Source organism: Parasteatoda tepidariorum, chromosome 3, assembly GCF_043381705.1.
Source record: "Parasteatoda tepidariorum isolate YZ-2023 chromosome 3, CAS_Ptep_4.0, whole genome shotgun sequence".
NCBI classification, from domain to species: Eukaryota; Metazoa; Arthropoda; class Arachnida; order Araneae; family Theridiidae; genus Parasteatoda; species Parasteatoda tepidariorum.
The window spans coordinates 4,151,058-4,175,916 of record NC_092206.1 but is presented as its reverse complement, the minus strand read 5'-3'; the positions used below and the strand labels follow the sequence as shown (position 1 = coordinate 4,175,916).

The window sequence follows — 24,859 nt, the reverse complement described above, 5'->3', positions numbered from 1 at the left end:
TTTTATACTTCTTTCTTTATTTTTTTATTATGTGTTATTAACTTGTATTATATTTAATCTTTGTATTTTTAAACATTGTGACTTTGTAAATATCTAAATTGTCAATAAATTCTTGCTGACTGGGCTCGTTCATAGGCTGGTGTGGAGCCGGACCAGTAGCCAAGCTTTGGGCTACATGGTAAAGGGTCCATAATGACCTAGGCACATGTCCAAAGCTTGGAGAAAAGAAAAAAAAAGTTTAATCAAAATGCATAGTTTAATGAAAAAATACATGGTTTAATCAAAATGTCTTTAAATTTGTTAAAATTATTGCAGCATTTTTAAAAGAATGATTAATTTTATGCATGTGATGTTTTTTTTTTATTAGTTTGTTTTTTAAACATTGTTATATGCGTATAAAACATTTTCATGCCTGCACGCTATAAAGACGGCCTTGATACTCCTGCAAAGCTCGTAAGCTCATTAAGGATAAATTACTTATATAAAGCTTAAGTAAATTATATAAATATAAAATCATTCAATAGAAGAAAAAAAAAGTAAAGCTTGTACATAAGTAATTGTGCAGCTGCTTAAACGCAACGTCAAATTTTGCTAGTTGAGTAAAAAAGTGATAATTGAGTTATAGAGAAAAATCTACCATGCTGTATCAAAGTGCACAGTGTTGAATAATCCTCAAATGCTTGAAACGGTTTGCGAACCGCAGAATTTGTTGAATGGAGTGTCAAGGTATTTTGGTCATTCTAATATGCATGAGGGTTTGAACCAGCAGAATCTATTGATTTATGTAAAATTTCTTTAGTCAAGATGGTGAATATTTTTGAAAGAAATATAGTATGGCGATAACTTTTTCTTTTCTTAAATTAGGAAAAAATATGTTTGTTTCTGTGTATTATTGTTTCTGGTGTGTTGCATCGTTTTAAAGATAAAAAGAAAATCACATTATTTCAATCACTTTCTCACTTTTCATTGCCAGCCTTATTCGCTTGTTAAACAAAATTACATTTGAGTAATAGTTTTTACAATGCTTTAGACTAATTTGTAATCACATGAATTATGCATTTAACATTTGAGTGGATAGCATTTTTAATATTATATTACCAACTCTAGTGTTATTTTTTGTCCTATTTTTGTAAGTTTTTTTTAAAAATATTGTTAAACTTAATTTAAATTTTTAAGAAAACTTTTTTGCATGCTTTGAATTTTTTGTTCTATTTTTCTGTTTTTAAATGTAGTTTGTCAATTTTATTCTAGGCCTCATCACTCCATGTATTCATTATCGCCAGGTTTCTGTGCACCTCCATTTCCGCCTGTCAATCATCATATGTCAAACAAGTTTTCACCAAACCTGTCATCATCATCATCATCACCCCCAGTCATTTTACCCAGCCTCACACACCCCCCTTTGGTAACACCAAAGGTAGAGATGCCTGATTCTCAGAACAGCGGGTAGGACTAAAATCTACACTAACCTTTTTTTGTTTTGTTTCTTTCATTCAGTTATGAACAGGATTGGCATTTTATTGGGAAGAAATAGATTTCTTCTAAGACACTGAAAGAGACTAGAAAGTATATATAGGTATTTTTCTGTTAACCGGGCTCAAGCGAAAAATCGCCTAAAAATGTAGAATTTCGCCAAATTTCTTTCAACCATTAAGGGAAATGTTAGTATGGGGCCATGCACTCTATTATCTGAATTCATTCCAAACAAAGCACGTTTTCTTTTCTTTCTTCTATCTTAAGTTTTGTTTTATAAAAGCATTAATTTAAGCATTCTTTTTCGGTAAAAATGTTTTCTCTATTATTAATAAATATTTATTTATACTCGAACATTTTGAACTTATATTCTGTTGACTGTTTTGTCATTCACTTCCCTTGGCGACTTGGCTCACGTTTGGTTCACATTTGACAACATTTGCGCCCGTCTAACGAGAAAGTATTAAAAGAATAACTAAGGAAATTGGCTAAAATGGAAAAAACTAAACATGTTCAATACAATAGTTTAGCAATGATTATTATTGTATAACTTAAAATTTAATATTTACGGTTGGGCAGAGTGTAAACAATAACAAGCTTCCTAAAATCTGATAAAAATGTAAGAAAACTTTTGGTGCATTCCTCCGTTTGTGTTATGGTTACGAGGCGCTGTGTGAACAGGCTTAATATTCGAGGAAGTTTTATTATTATAATTTGTGATTAAATTTACTCCTAATTTCACGATTCATAAGAGTTTCCTGTAATTTAAAAAGTCTTAACTGGTTGTGAGTCAGAATCAAATTTAAGAAAATTAATATCAAAACATAAATTAAGTCCCTTTCCCTTCTTCACTCAGATGCTTCCCAAAAACGCAATTGATCAAAAAAATGGTAACCAGTTTACAACACAAAAAAACCATTTATTAACAATGGTAAAAGATGAAGTTAGAATTAAAATTAATATAACCAAGCAGGGTTGGCAAGATTTTGCTGCAGGTGGAAAAAACCGTGGTAAATACCGGTAAAAACCGTCCTGGCAAAAACAGGTTTTTGCCAACCAAAGTGGCAAAAAGTGGCAAAAACCTATATTTTCCAAGATGAGAGGACAAAAACACATTTTTGATACAAAATTATTCCTAAAATTGAAATATATTTCATGAATATAAATAGTTACAAAAAATTAACAAAATTATTATTCCATAATTAAATGATAATGTAATAATATATCATTTTAGTAGTTTAAAACATTATTGATTGGAAAATTTGTGATTATTCTCTTTTTTCCAGTGAAATGAACTTATTTTAAATTAATATAACTATAATTTAAAGCATAAAATATCTATCAACATGTGTAGTTAATTATTGTACAAATAATAATTTTTTATAATAAATAATAATATTATACAAATAATAATAATTATTTATTTGTAAAAAAACATTTATTTTAGGATTCTAAAATGAAAAGAGATCAAAAACTTTCAATCTTTTAAAAATTATTACCCTTATATTAATTATTAATATGTTAAAAATAATTTTTTCATGTAATGTATCAAAATTATTATTCCTTATGATTGATTTAAATTTGTTTCAAGTATTTTGTAATAATATCTAATCAGCAATTTAGATAATTTGGTTTTTGCCGGTTTTTACCAGTTTTTGCCGGTTTTTACCAGGTTTTTGCCACTGTCCTGGCAAAAACCCCTTTTTGCCGTCAAAAACTCCAACCATGTAACCAAGCCACCTAAGCAAAACTACAAGCACACATCCTTTTTCTCATTTCCGCTCTCAATCACAGCATTCCCACCTCTTGTCTTTTTTTACAACATCTACCTTGATGACAGCACCATCACAACATGTAGGCTTGACAAACTTCATAAAATGTTGCAGTGTAAAGCATTCAATAAACATACCATTAAGCTATATAATATAAAATATTCAATACAAACATAAAAAAAATATATTATGGGACATTCAATAAAAAAATAAAGAACAACCATTTTTATACTAACATAGAAAAACAATGTAATATTATACAAACTTATAGCAATATGAAACGTTCAATAAAAACATATATGGAGGCATGACAGCATGCTTGCGAAGTGTTTCTAATTCATTTGTTGTTTGTTTCATTGAAATTTAAATTGAAAGTATGCATTATATTTTAAACACTACAAGTATAAGTTTAGGCATAAAAATCAGTCTGAAGTAGTAACCTAGAGGTCTTACAACAAATCTTAACCCCTAGCACCATCTGTGCTTAGCTTTATACGGTCAACTATCCATAGTACTAGAATGATATAAGTCATATCTTAAAAGATAAAATTTTCACATTATTAATTTTAGTTATATAGAGTTTTAAAATTTATATAACTTATTTTATCTTAGAATCTGTTTGAGCATTCATTTTAAAAAGTATTTGATTCAGAAATATTTTTTTTGTTATGTATTATATTATATTTATTATACAATATGTATTTTAGTATTAAATATATTTGTAGTCTTATATGTTTAATAGATGATTTATTAAGTAGTATAAATTTTATTATGATATTTTAATGATTCTTTGTATAATTATTAAATCAGGTTTTGCTATACTTCTTTTAAGAAAAATACTAAAAAACGATTGTAATTTTTATTATAAAATTCATTTTTGTTTTGAATTTGTTCTTTTTAGCTTTCATTTACTTAAAAATGATATATTAAATAACTTTGAAATTATGTAATAATTGAAATGTGATGATAAACTGTTTAAAATTGGTTTAAATATTAGATTTTGGCATTGTGTATAGTGCCAAGACATTTCTATTTAAAGAAAAAGAAATGTTTTTTTTATGTACTTTCACCTGGGCTAGAAGATATCTATTTCTTCCAGGGATGTTTTTTCCTCTGAGGAAGAAATTTGCCATCCTTGGTTTTAACACTATGTTAAAAATTTTTTTTAACAAATGTTAACTTTTTTTAATATTGCCTGCCTATCATCAACACTTATTATAACTGACTGCTCAGATAAAATGCTTATTTTTTATAAATATGTTAAAATCAAGGTATCTGCGCACCTGGGAAGTCATTAATTTCGGTGTTGAACAAATTTGTCATAAAATGCTATGATTTTAACTATTTTTTAAAAAAAAATCAAGGAAAGTCATGGTTGCATAAAAATCACATTTTTAAAATTTTTAAATGGATACCAATTTCATGGTATTATGAATATCTGAATTTGTATCAAAATACTCACTTACGGTTATATTTGATTAAAATATAAATTGTTTTTATCATGTTCTTTAAAAATTATGGTGTTCTTTTAAAAAATGCAAAATTTTTTTTTGTGCGAATTATCATTTAAACTTCGGTGATTTTTAAAATTTTGCTATTTTTTTATTTTTTATTTTATTTTATCAATTTAAAAATCTAGCTGAAGCAAGCCAGTCATTGGTGAATTTTTTTCATTCCGAAATGAGAACAGAAAAATCAGGAATATTTCTTTCCTTTTTGATAAAACACGAAAAGTATCTTTGGATTTGCTTTTGTATTACTCTGTTTTTTAAATTCAAAATCTATGAAGATGCAGAGTATAACAGTTTTAATTATACCTATTATTTCTATTAATGTTATTATAATGCTTTTTTATATTTATCGTTGTGTTTTTGTCGGGGAAAATAGTTACTTCGTTAAGTCATGAAAAGTCATGAATTTAAAAATCTAAAATATAGCAGATACCCTGTAAAATATGCCACATTGCAATTTTCATTGTTTATAGATGAAGTTTCTTTTCATCCTTGTCTGAAATACTTAAGAGCACGCCATACTGTGGAAGAATATTTTCCCCGCAAATTCCTCTTTTTCCTTCATTACTAATTTAAAGTTTAGAAAAAGTAAGTTCAGATAAACCTAGAGTAAGCCATGAAGTTTAAATAGTGAAAAGAAAATTTTAAAATAAATACAAATGAAAATAAATTATGAGAAGATAACTCCGGATTACGTAATGGTGAAGTTATCTTCTCATAATTTGTTTGCATTTGAATATTTGAAGAATTTTTTTCAAGACTAAATCTTTATGACTTACTCTTGGTTTGCCTGAACTTACTTTTTCTTTCTTTTAAATTAGTAATGAAGGATAAAGATAATTTGCATTGAAAATTTTCTTCTGCCGTACGGTGTTCTCTTAAATGATCTGATGAATAAGTTAAATAGTGTTATCATCTGAGATATTTAAATATTTTGCTTTTTAAATTGAAATTTTTTTTAGTCAGTATCATTTAATACATTGAATTATTGTATATATTCTGCCATCCTAAGCAAAAAGCATCAATAGGAATTCTCACTTTTGTAGCAGTATTGTTCTCTCTAGTATTTCTGTGTTGACCATATTTTCTCTCTCTCAAAAATCAAAACAAAACCTTCATGATGTCTGTGACAGAAAATATTTTCAAATTTGTTTTGAAAAATCATTGTTATAAAGTTTTTTGATATTTATTTCTAGTATAAAGCACATAAAATCGAAAAATAATTATGATCTCCCCTTAGTTGACACCAGTACAAAAATTTATTAGCAGTAAGCTAAAAAAGTACCTATTTGAACTTTTCATTCCTGATCCATTTCTTATCGAAATATATGGGGTACATTTTGTTTCAGACATACTTTCAAAATGTAACTCAACTTTTTGAAGCTAATCAATTTCTTTTTTAACGCTTTCTATTTCGAAATGAAATATTGATCATTCTTATGAAATGATATCTTCTTAGAAAATTTTTAGTTGGGCTTAAATTCTATTTGAAGATGTTTTAATATAGATTATCTGTTGCACTTGATTATCTGTTTCACTAATGATTTATTAAATCTTCTCCATGCTCTTTTCTCTCTCCTTATTTTTTAAGACTAACAGTTAAAAATTAAATGAAAGTTGATTTAATAAATAAAATTTTATTTATCATAGAAAATTATAATGACTACATTAATATGCCACTTTACATAATAGTCTTCTCATTGTTACTTGGGTCGCAATAATTAATATTAAACCTTAACATTTCAGATTATCATTGTAAATAATCATTCATTCTTGATATCATTGTTTTTTTTATTATAAATAGTTATTTCATTAGATGGTTCCAGAGGTTACAATTACCATTCCCCAAGATTGTAAGCTCTTTAAAAGCTTACTATAAGAAGCACATGATAGTTTCCCAGCCATCTAAACAGACAGGGCGAAGAAAAACAATTGGCACTACATAGTTCAGTGTTTGCATTTTGTGTCGGCATTCTAATTAAAGCGGTATATTTTCTGTTTCTATTGTACTGAAAATATATCACATGTAGTAAGGGGTCATGCAGTAGAGAGGTGTCTTAACACATAGCAGTTAATTTTACTGTAAAATCTAGTTAGTTATTGAATTTTTTCCCTTTTTCTTTTTTAAAAATAAGAAAATAAGAATTTTAGTGTTTATAAGAAATTTCCTCAGAAACTGAAGTTTTTTTTTAAAAAGAAAACCTTATCAATTATTTTTTTAAGTAGAGTATAGTTTATATGTGTATTAAAACATGTATTATTTCTAAATAATGATGATAATATGAGGTACAAATATAAAGTAAATTAAAAAAATATTTTATATCAAGAGATTATTTTGAAATTACTTTTGTTATAGGTTAGGTTAATATTTTTGTAATCAAGAAATATTACAACTATCTTAACTATTACTAACCTTTTACTATTCAAAATCTCAATTTTAAGAATACAATGATTAGGATCCAGTTGTAAATGGAAAATATTGCAGTGAATTTCATTGGTGCAATTCACTTTTAACTATTTATTTTGCTTTTATTTATTATTAAAAAATCCCTTAATTATTTAGGATTTTATCTATGATAGATTGCATTTCACGATAGTCTACAGAACTTTTTTCCTCTTTTTGTGTAATCTATCTGATTTTTTCCATTAGTAGCTTTATTGGAAGAATAAGGTGTATTACAGGGTGCGTAGCATGTTTAAAAAGTGCTTAAAGGTGCTTATATTGGATTTACATTTTTTAAAAGCCCTGGAAGGTGCTTTTTTTATTCGGATTTTGTAAAAAGTGCTCAATTTTTCTATCTTTTTAAAAAGAGATTTTTACTTTGCTGTATCAATTTTGTTGGAAATTACGAAAAAATGTGTGATTTTCACAAATTTCTATGCGATAGAAAAAAATAAATTTTTTTTACTGCACAGATTCTAATATATATATATGTATATATTTTAGAAAGTGATTAAAAGTTTTTTTTGAGTGCTTAAAAAGTACTTATAAGGTACTTAGTTTTTGTTGAAAAAATTTGACTTTGCAATCGCCAAGCGTAATTGGGAGATGAATTAGATTAATGAACTCTGTTTCAGCATTTTTTGTTGTACTCAGTATACTTTTTTTTTATTTACTTGTTTTCTGCTAAAACTGCTCATAATCTGCCATTAGAAATAAAAAAAAATATACATATATATATTTTGGAATGAATTTCTTGATAGCAAGCACAATTTTTTTCCCTCTTTTGCAGATTTTTTTCCTCAGTAGCAATATTGGAAAAATAAGTTGTATTAGTATGCAAATACTATATACACATGTTTTTTTAAACATGTTTATTAAATTTTGTTGGTCAATATTTTTTATTTCTTTGTTAATTTTTTTGTTGTAGGCAACTCTCTAATTTAATTCACCACAGTCACCATAGCCATTCAGTCAGTTCATTGCCGCAGCAACGCAATCAAAATAGCAACAACACACTGTCATCTAGTGGGAGATCTATTTCTGAACGCACACACAATGAGAAGAAAAAGTCTCACATCAAGAAACCTCTGAATGCATTTATGCTTTTCATGAAGGAACAGCGTGCACAAGTTGTGGCCGAATGTACCCTGAAAGAAAGTGCTGCCATCAACCAGTTACTCGGGAAAAAGGTTATCTCTCTCTTCTTCAAATTGTATTCTCATGTCCATAATTCATTCCTTTTATAATTTTTTTTCATTTTAAATACTTTCATATTGCTAACTCGACTGGATATTCCAGTAGACTGCTGGATTTTGCCTGTTTCTGTTGGTTTAATAAAAATTCACCTGGGTTTTGTACATTTTAGAAAATTACCTAAATTTGAAGTTTCTTTAAAAATCCCTATTGAAATAGAATTGTTGGACAGATTATTATTGCTTGCTTTAATACTTAGAAAAATCGGGGTGTTCTATCAAAATACCGCGAAAGTTGTGCACACCAGTCTTGACGAGTGGTACCATTTATCGATAAGAGGAGAGTTCGAACCTAGAACTGGAAGTGAAAGCACTGCCTTTAACATTTTCTCTCTCGGAACTGTTATGTTTGTTTTTTTTTGGCTGACTGTTATTTTTGTTTGTGTTGTGGAAATATGGAAAAAAATATATATAATAAAAGCATAATAGTTATTTCTAACCTGCATAACTCATTTACAACACATTACAATACTTTGAAAGCCTGGGAAAATGAATTTATTTGAGTTTGAGAATCGACAAAAATGGTTTTGTTACAATATTTTCTTTAAAAAATTATAATTTTATGCTCTTATAACAAGTACAAAGATTTTAACTTTACTGGATTTTGTCAGTTTTTCCTGGTCTACTGGTTTAATAAAAATACTCCTGGTTTCTGTACATTTTAGAAAATTCCTAAAATTGAAGTTTCCTTAAAAAATTCCTATTCAAATAGAATTTTTGTGCAGACTATTACTTGCTTGAATATTTAAATAAGTGTCACCAATACAAAGTGAGCCTCATTCATGAGATTCATTTTACTATTTTTGATGAATTAAATACCTATTACTGTTCAAAATTATAAATTAACATAATTCATGACATTTCAAGTTCATTTAATGTGAAATCCTAACTGGAAAATGTTGCAGTTTTTCTATTTTGATGACTATAAAAATCCCTTAAATTGCCTATGCGTAATATGTTTTGTATATATTTTGCAACAATTGAGATTTATATTATTTCGTAAAATCTTCTGGATTTTTTCCTATTCGTGTTCGCAGCTATGTACTTGGTTTCAAACTTAGTCTGCATGAACCGGAGTATATTTGCATAAAATGTATCATCATTGGTTGGTTGATCCAGAGGTGTGGTCTAAAATTTTTTGTTGGCGTATGCTCAAAGTCTTTTATTAATAGACTTCTTTTTATATGCAATTTTTATAATTAAAAAATTGTAAATTAATTTGACGCATCACTGCAAGTAAAAAATGATTCACTGCACATTGACGTCATTACCGTGTAAGGTAAGCAAGTTTAGCGAGAAAAGTGAAAGAAAGCTTCACTCATTCGTCTCTGCTTAGAGATTTTAGTATTATATTGTATAGTAAAGATGATAAGATCTTGTAATAATTGCAGCATTGTTAATTAACGATGGTAAGCTGTGAATATTCTAGTGAACCATTTTATTGATATACCTAAAAACTATGATTTACGTACGCATCCAAAATTATTAATTGCCATGTATAATACCCTAAATATAAGTAGTTTCATTAGCCCAAAATGATTGATCATTAAATGTAAAAGAGATTAAAATTATGTGAGATATTAAAATTAAGTGTAAAAAAGTGTAATATTAAATAGATTCAATATAGAGATTAAAATGCTAAGATAAAATCCAATAAATAAATGAGTAAAACAGAAAGTAAGATCTAACAAAATATTAAACTAAAAATTAAATAACTAAAAATAGTCAATTAATTAGAGTCAATTCTAAAAGAGCAAAAAGTATTTTACTGTCAGTACATGAATCCAAAGCTCAGCTTAACATGTAAATTTGAGATTTCAACATTTAAATTTTTTTGTACCAGACACTTTCTCTTCCATTTCAATATACTTCCATTCCAATATACATTTCAATATACATTTGATTTGCATACCTTATGTAGAACTATAAAATTAGTACAATGATTTTCTTAAATGCATAAAATTTGACATATAAAACTATTTTTGTTAATATTTAGTAAATTCCAAACACATTTCAATGTGACAAATTTGTTGCCCATGCTTATTACTTTAGCAACGTTTGTAGAACATTTGGCTGCGATTGTCGCCACACTGCCACCATTTGCTTCATTTCCTGCTAAAGAACTGCGTAATTCTATTATCTTTTTTAAAATTTGCAGCTTTAAGAACAGAAGCGGGTGAAAAACTGTCTGGGTGTCCTTAGATAAATCTGTTATTTTATTTTAAACGTTTTAAAAAATCAGAAAAGCAATACGCTACCAAAGGCATTGTTACAAAGCCATAGACAGAATTGACATCACCCTTTACCTTTTGCTCGTTTTTGGTAAACACACTTTGTTATGATAATACAGTAATAACATTTGATTACCTTATTAATGATTTTTAATTGTTAAAATAATCAATTTCAAAAAAAGGTTACTTCCTTATTTTTTAATAAATTTTTTTAATGCTTATTCATGGTTGTGTAGCATTTTTAAAAAGTGCTTAAAGGTGCTTATTCTCAATTTTCGTTTTCAAAGTGTCAAAGGTGTTATTTTTTATTGAGTGTTTTTAAAAAGTGCTTAATTCTGAATTTTTTTAAATAATTTTAAAATGGCTAATAAAATCAAGAAAAGAGTTCATAGAAAGAGTTCAAGAAAAGAGTTCAGAGAAAAGAGAAAATCAGAAACATTTTTTCATGATCATGTAAAGTCTTTGAAAATTATTTTGCATTTTGTTAATGTATATAGGGCTTAAAAATATTTTTTGGGTGGTTAAAAAGTACTTAAAAGGTGCTTATTATTTTTTTTTAAAGATTTGGCTACACACCCTGTTATTTTACCCCCTGTAAATAACAGGGGGTAAGACCCTGTTACTGTAAATTTATTAAGTCCATCACTTCTACTCTTCAATCGAGACATTATTTGATATTTTACTCTGGCCTACATCCCCGTTGCAGAATCTTGGCGACATTATTGCAGAATGTTACTGAGTTCTAGCAGAAAGATTTTTCATTTGGGAAGTAAAATAAAGAGAGATAAAGATTTTAAAGAGTTCGATTTGGCGTGATTTCACTATTTTTAATTTGTTTTTAAATTTGATGATGACTTACAAAGAAAGAAAAAGGAAATAATTAGTGTATTTTCTTTCATAAAATGTGAGAATATAGCTCATAATAATGGAATAAAATATATTACATATTCAATTTAATAAATTACATTATTTTTTCCGAAAAGTTTTTTTTTTCTTTTGAAGTTGACGTTTTTGTTACTGTAAATTAGTAACATATATATTTGTTATTATTAAAAGTATCGTGCAGAAAGATATATTAATGCTGGAGAGTTTTGTCGCAGAAAGCCCGGAAAAATTCTGCCACAGGGGCCTACATTTGTCGTTTATCCGTATCTATCCTTAGTTTACAATAAATGGTCCCATGAGAAACGATCAATCTAAGTACTACTGCACTTCAAAAATTATAACCAAGCAATAAAGTGTATATCCTATTATCTTATTGTTTTAAAGATAGATAATGTCTTGAAAAATGATTTACCTTCATCAACTCTTTCAACTTACAACTGGCATTGGAGATATTTTGCTTTTTATTTGCTTTCATCTTCATTCTTTTGTATTCTACACGAATGAAGTGGGATATAGGAGAGCGGTGATAGATGTTGGCTGGAGCTACACCTTTTGGATAAGGAAACCCTCACCAGTATATACCAGTCAACTTTTACAATTTTTGTGTGCGATATTATCTAGTGGTAGCCAACTTTATTCTTTAATGCATTACTCTTGTTTCAAAAATTTGATTTTAAATTATTTAAATCACCAGAGCATAAAGAATTTAATTAAGATATGTAAGAACTCTTAAAATTGTGCCTTATACTTGTAAAAGCCAGAGAAAATTTAAAAAAATTTGCTAATAACTTTAATGCTTTTTTTCCTCTACCACTATGAAAAATTTGTAGCAAAACTATAAATGTTGCCAATTATGCTGGTAGATATTGGATGAAACTTTATTTTGATTAAATTGTTGGTTAATATTTGTATGGAAGTATTTATGAGGGCCTAATTAGAGACTTGCTCTATAATTTGCATTATAAAGTTTGGGTGTAGTAAAACTTGTACATAGCTGCCAACTCTTCTGGTTTAGCCGGAAGATTTCCGGTTTTTTATCGAAACTTCCGCCTTCCGTTTTTTTATTTTAATCTTCTGATTTTCCTCGATTTAAAAAAAAATAAATATTTTATTTCATATTTTTTACAACAGAGCCACGATCCGAATTTGTATCTGAAAGCATTTTTTAGAGCAGGAATCAAATTCCTGTATCTTCTCGGCACATGCTCGAACAAGGGAGAAAATAAAAGTTACGGCGCAGAAGTTGAAACACACTTGGAAGCGCAGCTGCGTTTCCGAATCTGATTGGCGGTGAGAACGCTCCCTAAATATAGATCCGGGAGAAAACTGTTCACTCGGCTACCGAACGCAGACGATTTTTTTAAAAACAAATTCAGTTGACGGCATCTGGCAACAGAGCAAATGTTTACTATCGTGAAGAAATCGCATGCGTTTTTTTGCTTCTTTTGAATCTGTTAATGATATAGTTTTATGATGTCTAAAAAAACTTATTATTATCAGCATGGTAAATTTATGTTATCTGTGTTATCTTTCTCACATTCAAATGCAGCATGTGAACGTGTGTTCAGTCAGGTTAAAAAAACAAGAATGCAGCTTAGGTCATCTCTTAGTGATGAGATGCTAGAGAAAATATTACACACTGATTATTTTTGTAAAAATCGAAATTGCTACAATGTAACATTTAATAAAATTTTTTTAAAGAAAGCCAAATCGTGCACATATCAGACTTTGTAAAATAATTAAAATTGATGATCGTATGTGTTTTTAATTGTCTTAAAATTTAATTGTGTTCAGGTGAAAAAATACTTTGAAATTTTACAGCTTTTAATATCTTCCTTTTTTTGAAAACCCAATGTTGGCAGCTATGCTTGTATTAAAAATAAAAGATTTCTTCATTTACTTCAAATGATTTTCAAGAGCCGTGCTGGCTTAGGGGATAGAGTGTTTGCCTCTAAACGTGGTGAACCGGATTCGAATCCCAGCAACGGCTGGTCAATACGAATTCCACACCCGGCTCTCCCCAACCGCAATTTTGATGAAAAATATCATGGGTTAGGGTCCCCCTTGCCTTTGGGCTCGTCAGGTTTTCATGGTTTTTCCTATCCGTGTAACGCAAGTGCAGGTTACTTCCATCGAAAATTCCTCCACAAAGCAAAATTTTTCACACTACTTAATCCAAGAGTTCCCTTGTCTTTTGGATTGGGTTCAAAATGAAAAGGCTACGGAGTTGAACATTAGTAGTCGTAAACCCAAAATTGGGTCGGCNTCAAGTTGAATTCACTCGGTGATGTGGGAAAGTACTGATTGTTTCGATTTACGCCCGTTTCTTTTTGGGTTTTTTTTAACGCTAAAACTGTTTATAAAAGTTTTTGTTTTTCAATAATATCATTGATTGAATATGAATTTTTTGAGTGCTTGAAAAGTTTTGTAAAGTGCTTGAAAAGTTTTTAAAAAGTGCTTATTTTTGATTCAAAGATTTGGCTACGCACCCTGATTTAATTGTGTTCAAGTGAAAAAATACTTAAAATACTTAATACTTACAGCTTTTAATATCTTTTTTTTTTTGAAAACCCAATGTTGGCAGCTTTGCTTGTATTAAAAATAAAAGATTTCTTCATTTACTTCAAATGATTTTGAAGAGCCGTGCTGGCTTAAGGGATAGAGTGTTCGCCTCTAAACGAGGTGAACCGGATTCGAATCCCAGCAACGACTGGTCTGTATGAAAATTGTCTGGTCTGACTATTTAATAAATCGACTGGTTTATACGAATTCCACACCCGGCTCCCCCCAACCGCAATTTTGATGAAAAATATCATGGATTAGGGTCCCTTTGCCTTTGGGCTCCTCAGGTTTTCATGGTTTTTCCTCTCCGTGTAACGCAAATGCAGGTTAGTTCCATCAAAAATTCCTCCACAAAGCAAAATTTTTTACACTACTTAATCCAAGAGTTCCCTTGTCTTTTGGAATTGGGTTCAAAATGAAAAGGCTACGTAGTTGAACATTAGTAGTCGTAAACCAAAAATTGGGTCGGCTGGTCATCGACAGTTATAAAATAAAATAAGATGATTTTGAAATTTATAACTGACACTAATATTCATTTCAAACGTTGAAATTTCCATGCTGAGATTTTTAATAGTTTTTTTTTGTTGAATTTGAAAAAATTCATTTAAAAAAAACTACTAAAAATCTTGTCAGAATGATATATGTTGTAAAGTTAAAACACTTTGGGTACACTTAAAATAAATTGCTGATACTTTTTTATTTTAAGAGTTTTTAGTTATTGTTTCTTTTGTTGTTGAACAGTGGCACAGTCTGTCAAGAGATGAGCAATCAAAATACTATGAGCTTGCGAAGAAAGAACGACAAGTGCATATGCAGATGTACCCTGGTTGGACGGCGAGGGATAATTATGCTATCAATGCAAAGAAAAAGAAACGGAAAAAAGATAAATCTCAAGAAACAGGTGAAATTTTTTTCAAAATCTTCGCATGTCCACCCTTTGATTTGTTTCGTTTACTCACCTTTAGGGCCATGATTTTCAGTACCTAATTTTTTTTAAAATCTTTTCAAAATAGTGATGATTTTCTCTTTGTTAAATTGTTTTTTTAATTAAGTGAAATTGTTAATTGTTCCTTCAAATAACAAGTACAATAACAGCCATAAAAAAAATATCCCCATTAAAAAAAGGAGCCTTTTTTGAAAAATCAAATTTGCAGGAATGGAATCTGATAGTAAAACAATCTTTTTATAAACTTGTTATCACCATTTTGTAAAATCAAGTTCTTGTAAGGCATATGTTATAAAAAAATGAAGTATTTTTTTCTTTCTTTTGTTTGTGTAATTAGAATTTTCTAAAGTTTTCAAAGCTAATAAATATCGAATTTCATTCTTCACTTAAGAAAAATAGAGCAACGTTACATGTGTGCACTACATTTCTTACAGAAATTGAAAATTGAAGTGTGAATGTTAAAAAATTATGAAACAAGTAGTGTCCAAAGAAACTCTGTTAATGAATGGTGAAAAGTTATGGAATACCATTCAACATTCTCTAAATTGGGTGAATCTATGTTCAATAAATGTCATAAAAAGTGCTTGATGTTTTAAAATGAACTTTACAGCCAAGAAAGAGAAATATTGAAAGTTACAAAGATTTTTATTATTTTTCAAACCTTGTTGAATCTTCGATTTAAAATTTTTCTAAACAAACAAATACGCTGATATTTTAAAACCCTTTTGTAAATTTAAAAAATTTAAACTTATATTCTGTAAATTAGAAAAATGTTAAAATGCCAAATGCAGATTTAACAAAAATTAAATGTATTAACATTTTAGCTTACATTAAAGTTTAATTTTGAAATTTTTTTTTCTGAAGAAGGGTATTTCAGTGAAATCAGCTGCCTTATAAAAACAAATGTTCTCTCAAAATGGACGAGATTTTAATTGGCAGTAATTAGATCTGATCTTTTCTTTTTCCTTTTTTTTAAAAATATTTTTTTATTAAATTGAAGGAAAGTAAATCTTACTGTATTTGAGAAATATAGTGCTGCCGTTTATCTTTTTTGGGAGTCATACTATTTCTTTCTGTGGGCACAACATTTAAAAAATGGTGCACAGGACAAAAAGTATTACAGAATAATTTATTTCACACTTCAAATAACTATAAAATTTTTACCTCCTAACAACAGCCCACATGACTTCCAAAAAAGGTATCAGCAATGTAATTAAAGTATGATTCAATGAATAATGTCTGTTCGGCATATCCTTAACTCTTGCTGTTACAAGTTGTAGAAAAAATGTATTTCAAGGGAAATTATTTTATCACACAGTTCAGATGCTATAGATGAAATAAAGAATATAATGTTAAAGTAAAAGACAAAAATCTGCCTGCTTTACTCAGATACTCAGTGTTGGAAAAAAAAATAAAGGGACCACCCTGAGAGTAACTTTTGATCTATTGACCGGATCTTCACATTCTAGGACTCAATCTTAACGGCTTGAGGGGGTGACTTCATATATGCTATTTAATAAATGCAGATGATATTTTAAGTTACGAAATCAGACTACTGTATGAACAATAAAGTAAAATAAAAGATATATGGAAAAAGAAAGTCTTCTGTTTATTGAAGCAGAATATTTTAAAAACTGCATTAGTATTCATAGAAAATTGGATGTTCTAAACACACACAAATAAGAAATATAGACAAAAAGGTAAAAATGAAGGAAATGTAATCACAAAATTTTTTATCAGGCAAATCAGAAATCTCAGATCAACTACAAACTCTGTTATTAACTTTAAAGGCTCTATTATATTACATGGTGCACAGCGTTTTTAAAAAGTTCTTAAAGGTACTTATTTTCGTTTTTTAAAAGCCCTTAAAGGTACTTTTTTCATCGGGTGTTTTTAAAAAGTCATTAATTTTCCCTTTTCAAAATTTTGTTTTTATTCTTTACTGTGTCTATTTTCTCTGTGTATTATGCAAAAGCGTCGTTTTCACATTGTTTTTGCAATTTATTCAACCACAATTTAAGTTACGAAATCAGACTACTGTGTGAACAATAAAGTAAAATAAAAGATATTATATGGAAAAAGAAAGCAGTTTATTCATCGGTGAGATTCTTGCACTTTCATGTGCATCTCTGCTGCACTTTGCAAGATATTTCAATTTCAGGCTTCGTTTTCCACCCTCTGAAATTAAACCAAAAAATCTCTCGATCTTTTTATTGTGGACAGTGTAATCAAGAAAAGAGTTCTTTGTCAGAAACTAGTTTATTTTGTCATGATCATGTAAAGTCTTTCAAAATTATTTTGCATTTTGTTAATCTATATAGCGCTTAAAAGTTTTTTTGAGTTTTCAAAAAGTACTTTAAAGGTGCTTATTTTTTGTTGATTGATTTGGCTATGTCCCCTGTATTAAATTTAATTAAAAAAAAGTAGTTTACACTTTATATATTATTAAACTCTTAGTGCTAAAACTTACTTGTACTATTTTATATGCAACCCATGTCATTTTTATATCTTTTCATAATTTCATTATTTTCTAGTATTTTTTTTTACTTATTGTTAATAGAAAATATGTATGATATATTGCCTTAAATATATTGATAACTGTATTGGTTCAATGTATTAAAAATCGAGCAATAAAAACAAAAAACAAATGAAAAAAAACTTAATACTGATATTATAAATTCTAAACCGCTAAATAAGGTTTTAAATAAATAATACTGAATTATTGCACTTTTATAAACAAGCAAGTGGAGAAATTACTTTTTAACATAGATTACTAAAATAAAATTTAAATGTTATGTATTTTGGATGTTGAGTGAAGATGCAAAGTGATATAAGTAATAATGTGTGTAGTAATGTATAAAGTGATATAAGTAAAGTAATATAGGTAATAAATGGCATATTTAAAATATTCAGCTCATTTTTGTGTTTTTATGTTAGTATATTTGAGGAACTAAAGTGGATAACCTTGAATTGTAATTAAAAATATTAATTTATAGTTAAATACAATTAAATACATAACAGGAAAAATCAGTTTAAACCAAAAAATACCTGATTTACCAAAAAAATCTTTCTTTTTTCTCAACCCTGGTATATGTGTTGGATTTCCTTTAGTGCTATGATATTTCTGTTATTTTGCACTAAAAATAGTTAACTCTTTTTTTAATGAATGATATCTAATTTAGTCATTATTATAGTTAAATACTTCTGTTTTATTCTATTGCTGCATTGTGAATTTAATGTTTAGCTAATGTAAGTAGTTCTCTTATTTATATGAATAAATTATTTTGAATATTCTTCTAACATAATTAACTTGCATTATATTAAAGTTCAGGTTATCGTTTTTTGTCTAAAAATACTTGTTAGTAAATTTTTAAAAAAATAAATCTTATTTACATTTTTTTTGAAATAATTTCTTTTGGTTATTAAAATAGAATTTTTTTACGGAACAATTTTAGCCTTTAAGAAACAATTGAGTAATTTTTATAACAATTGTATCCTTATTTTTATTATATATTTTACATAGTTTATGCTTAGAACAATTGGTATTAATATTTATAGACTTTATATATCCTAATATTAATACTTATTTATAGATTAATTTGATATCTTCGCATAAATAAAATTTTATTAAAAAGTTTTATATGCTAATAAGGCTTTTATTATTGATTGATTCATTCCAGATGCTAACAATCCCAAAAAGTGCCGAGCAAGATTTGGATTGGATCGTCAGAGTAGTTGGTGCAAACCTTGTCGGTAAGAGGGTTGTTTCTTTATTTTATTGCTGAGATGAAAAGAAAGAGCATTTTTTTCCTTCAGAATAGCATTCCTCTTAATTGAGGAAGGATATACCAAATGTCTACTCAAATTAAAAGTTCTTTTTATGTGTAAATTTTTAAATTGTGATTAAAATCACCTTAATTAATGTTGAAAAAATCTGTAAAATGTTTAGAAATCCTATTCTATAGATGTCTCAAAGGTTTTGAGTTTGCCTGAAGATTGGCCATCTTGAGTAATAGTATCTATGTGCAATACGTTTCTGTATTTAACTAATTTCACGTTAATTAACAGCAATTTATGTGGAGAAACTTAGCTCAACTTTAATACACCATTTTGCTTATAAGCACTCAGTTGGATCTGATGTTATTTATTTTTAAAATTTTCAAATTATAAATAAATTCAAATTTTTTCTTTATGAAAATGTTTTATCGATATGCAATTCATGAGTATGTTACATGTACGTGAAGTTAAATTAAGATGTATATGGTGTATAGTATTATAATATAATGCATTGTATTATAATATATATCAATAATGTCATTACTCATAATCTTAAATATTAATATGTCAAATCCTAAACAAATAATTTAGTTCCATAGTTTTCAAAAAGTAGCTTCCAGGTATCAAGAATTCTTTTAAAACACAAATGCCAAATTATATTTTCTCCAAATAATAAATGCAGTTTCTCAAACCACAAACAACCAATTAAATGCTTTAACATTTGGGGAATATACAGAATTGTACGCCAATGGACAAACTAAATAATGCTTAGGACAAACTAAATAAACACTCAAACATCGTCTCATAGAACATCGAGGTTACACCAATAACTTAAATTTCATCGATGTTGAAGCAGTGCTTTTACAGATGGCCTTAGGCTCAATTTTTCTTGCCTCATATCTTTCATAAATGTCTGGAAAAGTTCTAAATCATCAAAAACAAGAAAAAAAAAACTGTCATTCAAAATACTTTTTTTAAAATAATAATTTGAAATTAGTATTGCATTCAATGTATATATTTAGTAAACATAGTTTTTGTATTCCCCCCCCCTTTTTTTTTGATTAATGATAATTTCTACATTTTATTAAGCCTGTAAAATTTATACATTGAACTAGAACAATTTCATTGAATGCAATTGTTTCATCAGTATTGCATTCATTGAAATATAATATTAATCAGAAATATTACATTCTATGTAAATTTATAATGATTAGTATAACATAGTTTAAATTTATTTTCCTTTTTAATTATTAATATCTGCAATTTCTTATGTGTGTAATATTTTACAGATTGAACTTAAACAATTTTATTGAATTCAGTTGTTTTACTGGTATTGCATTCATTGAACTATAATATTAATGAGAATTATTAAATTTAATGTAAATTTCTAATGATTAGTATAACATAGTTTTGAAATTATTTTCCTTTTTTAATTATTAAATAATATCTGCAATTTCTTATGTGTGGAATATTTTATAGATTGAACTAGGGATTCCTTCAAATCTGGTCTTCTAGTATTTTGATTTAAATTTTTGTAAAACTGTTTTGAGGCTTCTGTTTGAAATAAGTTGAAAATTGTATAAGAGAATTTTGAAATTTTTTTTTTTATAATAAAATCTGAAATAACACCTAATTTATTACAAAAAGCTCTCTGATTTTATTCAAAAATTTTAAACTATTTGAACTTTCTTTGATTTAAAAATTTTAATAATAAATACTGATTAAGTTTAAAAATATAGCATTTATGCATGAAATTTTATAATTGAATTAAACTTAGCTTAAATGTTTTTCTTCAATCTGCTGAATTATTTGTTTTTCTTTCGTTGGTAGTAACTATGTAAATTTCTCTTTTCTGTTTAGATAGAGGACTATCAAGTATTATGTAAGCGTAATTTTTGGCGATTTTGGACTTCCCCTTGTCAGAAAATCAAATGACAAATCCCCCTTCCGTACTTTTGTAAGAAAGTTGTAACTGACTTTTACTGTAGTAATTTAATTTTAGGATTAAATTCAAAGGAAAGATGTTACATGCTCGAAACTAAAATGAATTTAATTAATTACTACATAATTCATTTCTTGAAATTTTGAGTAGAATATTTTTCAAGTTTTGTGCTCAAAACTTATGACCTTTAAAACTCATTGAAGAATTTTTTTTCTTCAATATTTCTTTTCCCAAATTCTACTATTATTTCGTATTGCAATTTTTTCCATGTGTTTTGTTACATTATTTATTATTATTTTTTAATTAAATTTTAAAATATGGAGATTTTGAAGTCTCAGCATTACTTGCTTTCCTGCCAAGTCTCCTATTTTTTAACAAAAACGCCTGTATTTTAAGGCTATCTATTCTCAAATTTCTCTGTATTTGTTTAAGAAATTAAAAAAATAAGTAAATTTGGCAGTAAAATATCCACTGATGGCAAAAATACTTCTCTTATTCCTCAACTGATTACATTGCCAGTATGTTGAGTGTTGATAGTTTAAGTAATTATAAATAATGGTTTAAAAATTCTTCTTTAGATTAAGATTTATATACATATATTTTACTTCGCTAAATGTCGGTGCTTTTATTTTCAATTTCGAATTTCTTTTTTTGCCTTACATGTTTATGCATGATGAATCACAACTTTACTCATAGTCTAAAAAATATCGCTAGTAAAATATCTGTTATATTATTTTATCTATGTTGGCATGTATGTACTTGTACCCCTCCTCTCCTTCATCAGCATAAGTAAGTAAATCACAAACTCTCTCCCCCGTATTTCAGTGAGTGCTTACGGAATATTTGAATATCCCCAAACAGTGTCTTTTAATAATTCATTTTTACTAATAATTTATTCATGCTCTTTTTATAGACGAAAAAAGAAGTGTATTCGCTACATTAGTGGATCAGACAACACTGGTGAAAGCGAAGACAATATCGGAAGTGTAGATAGTTTGGGGAGCTTGGAGGTGCCTACTCCAGATTCCAGGTTCGGTGATGATCACAGTGACAGTGACTCTGGTAATGGGGATGTGGACGACGAACTCGAAGTGTCTTCAGAGTTTAGTCTATCCAGTCCCCCAGTTCCTAGGCCTCTCAGGGACAGCGTGCAATCTGTCGGAAGTCCAGCCTCGCAGCTTTTTACTGTGCAACACCTATCAAGGTCCGCAGGGTGTCTGGAAAGTCCAGAGACCCCTCCTTCCACGGACTCCTCCACCACCACGACAGCTCCTTTACATGCTGTTACATAGCATTAACTGTGATGGTTTTTTTTTATTGTGTGCAAATGAATGAATGAATGTTTGTGTGCAGAGCTGGACATGGCAATGCTAACGTGACCTCAGACTCCAGGAAGTTTTTGCGAACCAAATAGTGTTAACGAAAGGTTTTTATACTATACTCTGTTGCAAGTTAAGAAAAAACCATTATCCCTATGGAAAGAGCATCTAAGTGTACGCCAAATGGATGCCAAGCTCTCAGCGTGTACAAATATCAACATCACCAACTCTTTAAAAGACGTTTCACAGCTTTTTTTTTCCTTGCTTTCTTAAATCGTGTGAAATGCGAAGAACAAAACTTATTGAATAATCAATTAGCAAGTAATAAGAATTAGTAAAAAAAGTTATCTAAAAATCGTAACAAATATGCGCCTTTCAGTTTGCATGCAAAGAAACTGATGGAGAATAATAAATATTGTTTCTTGTAGATGATTTTCTTCTATAGCGAAACAAAAGTAAAAATTCTTTGTCACATTTGATTTGTTCGAAGCTTGTCAACATAAGACTGGTCATTTTTAGTGCGCCATTCAAATCCAATACTGTTGCAACGTCATGTAGTTGTTTCTTTTTCAGGAACGAATGTTCTCCTTGTTTATCGTAATATGTCGCCATGTCTAGAATTCCAGTAAATACTACAAAACTATAAACTTTTTTAATAATTCGATGATGTATATCGGAAAAGTTAGCACTAATTTAATTTCAGCCTGATCTGTTTAGCTTTTAAAAATTTTATTACGAATGTTCTCCGTATTTATCGAAATATGTTGCCATGTCTAGAATTCCAGTAAGACTACGAAATTATAACCTTTTTTTAATAATTCTATGATATATATCATAAAAGATAGCACCAATTAAATTTTTATCTGACATGTTTAACTTTTGAAAGCTTTTATATTGTTTTGGAAGTATATCTGTATAATTTGATGACGAAATAAAACGGAACTATATGCAGTTGCGGAGGATTACTTGAATCTATCTATCGCAATGGTCTTTCCTTAACTTGCAACGAAGTATCGAGGCGATTTTTAAAGTGCATTAATATATTTGTTTTAAGTTATTATGTGCAACTTGAATTTTTATTGCAATTGGAACTGTGATTTATAAATCATAAAAATGTGTCCATGCAAGTTGAAAGAAATTGTTTTGCTCCCGCCTTTTCTGCAAATGTGGACATTGGAAAATGGTTGCAAAATGAAAATCTAGATTGATGCAAAATGAAAACTAAGAATTATTTATTCTGCATTTCAAGTGAATATTTTTAGCTGATAAAAAGAAATCAGTTGATAATAAGAGATGGCAATGTTATATTAATTACACTAAAAAACATATAACACAGCAATATTTTATTCATTTAAAGAGAATTAAAACATAAGACTAAATACTTCTAAACTTTTGTTATGAAAACACAAAGCAGAACCAGGGTTGGCAAGGTTTAGGACAGAATGGATTAATCCACGGTTTAAACCCTGGTTTAAACCGTCCTGTCCAAAACCCCTTGGTCAAAAACTGTCTTAAACTGTCCAAAACCCTTTTACTCAAATTATGTCACAATTTTATCTGAACAATATTTAAGAGGTAAAATAAACATAGAACTCATTGATAATTAAATTTACTACAGAATATTTGTTTTTAAAAGTATAATGTTTTGTTAATATTCTTTGACTTTTCAATTTAAACATTAAACAAAGGAAGATTAATCAGAAATCAAGTTCATTTGGTCCTCTCATTCAATAATACATGACTGGAGTTGTACCTTGCCATACAGATTAATCTATTAGGGACTAAGTGTTTGGTTAGTCATAAACAGGTTTATTTATCTATAGTATTATTCAAGAATACTTTTATTTCATTCATGTTCAATTCTTTTAGCATAGTGGTGATACATCACCAGTGTCAGTAACTGAAACTGATGTTATGCCCTTCAAAACTGTTAATACATTTTTCAGTTATTTTGTATTTTCAATTTAAACTAATATATTTATATTTAAAAACAATTTTTTTTAAAAATAGATGTCTTTTTTATCATCCTGTAATGCAGAAATTATAACATTTTTTTAAAAAAATATTGTGAAAAATAAAAGGTTAATTTTTGAACAAATTTAGTTTTTTTTTTAAGAAAAATTATTATTTTTTAATATTGCCATATTTATCCTTATGCAAAAATATTATTTATCAGTATTAAAAGCATATTTATATTTAAAGGATTAGGTATTCACTTTTGTTGTTCAATGAATTATGGAGCTTCAAAAATTACAAACCTTTTCCTATTATATTATATTATTTTCTTTTGATAAGTTAAAGTAAACTGTATAAAAAAATATCAAATATTTATTGATACCTGTAATTATTATGTGTACAATGGTTACACCTATAGAATTTTTTACCTTTTACCAAAGTTCAAGGTTTTGGACAGTTTTACCCAGTTTAGGACAGTTTTATCCAGTTTAAGACAGTTTTACCCAGTTTAAGACAGTAAAACCCACGTGTACTGTCCAAAACCAGTTTAGGACGTCCAAAACCCCAACCCTGAGCAGAACAATTTAAGAATTCCATAATTTTCACAGCTAGGTCAATAATTTTCAAAATGATTATAATGCAATGTATTCCCTTAATATCTATGGTCAGTAAATTTAATAGAGTAAAATTTGTTTTCTAGATTCATGCAACTTTTACTAGAAAGTGAAATCACATCATGCTTGAAGCCAAACTTTACCTTGCATGTCTTTTACTTAATATGTTGTGATA

General features: G+C 28.1%; 1 protein-coding gene across 2 annotated transcripts in view; it reads left to right on the top strand.

Moving 5' to 3' along the window:
• LOC107449152 (protein pangolin, isoforms A/H/I/S) overlaps positions 1–23,404 on the top strand; it is an 84,167-nt gene extending 60,763 nt beyond the window's left edge. For both annotated transcript variants that reach the window (XM_043045062.2, XM_043045063.2), the window contains 5 exons: positions 1,252–1,446; positions 8,128–8,389; positions 14,872–15,031; positions 18,757–18,829; positions 21,709–23,404. In XM_043045062.2, coding sequence (XP_042900996.1) covers positions 1,252–1,446; positions 8,128–8,389; positions 14,872–15,031; positions 18,757–18,829; positions 21,709–22,087 — 1,069 coding nt within the window. In that variant the 3' untranslated portion in view covers positions 22,088–23,404. The remainder of the gene's footprint in view (positions 1–1,251; positions 1,447–8,127; positions 8,390–14,871; positions 15,032–18,756; positions 18,830–21,708) is intronic.
• Positions 23,405–24,859: the final 1,455 nt, after the last annotated feature.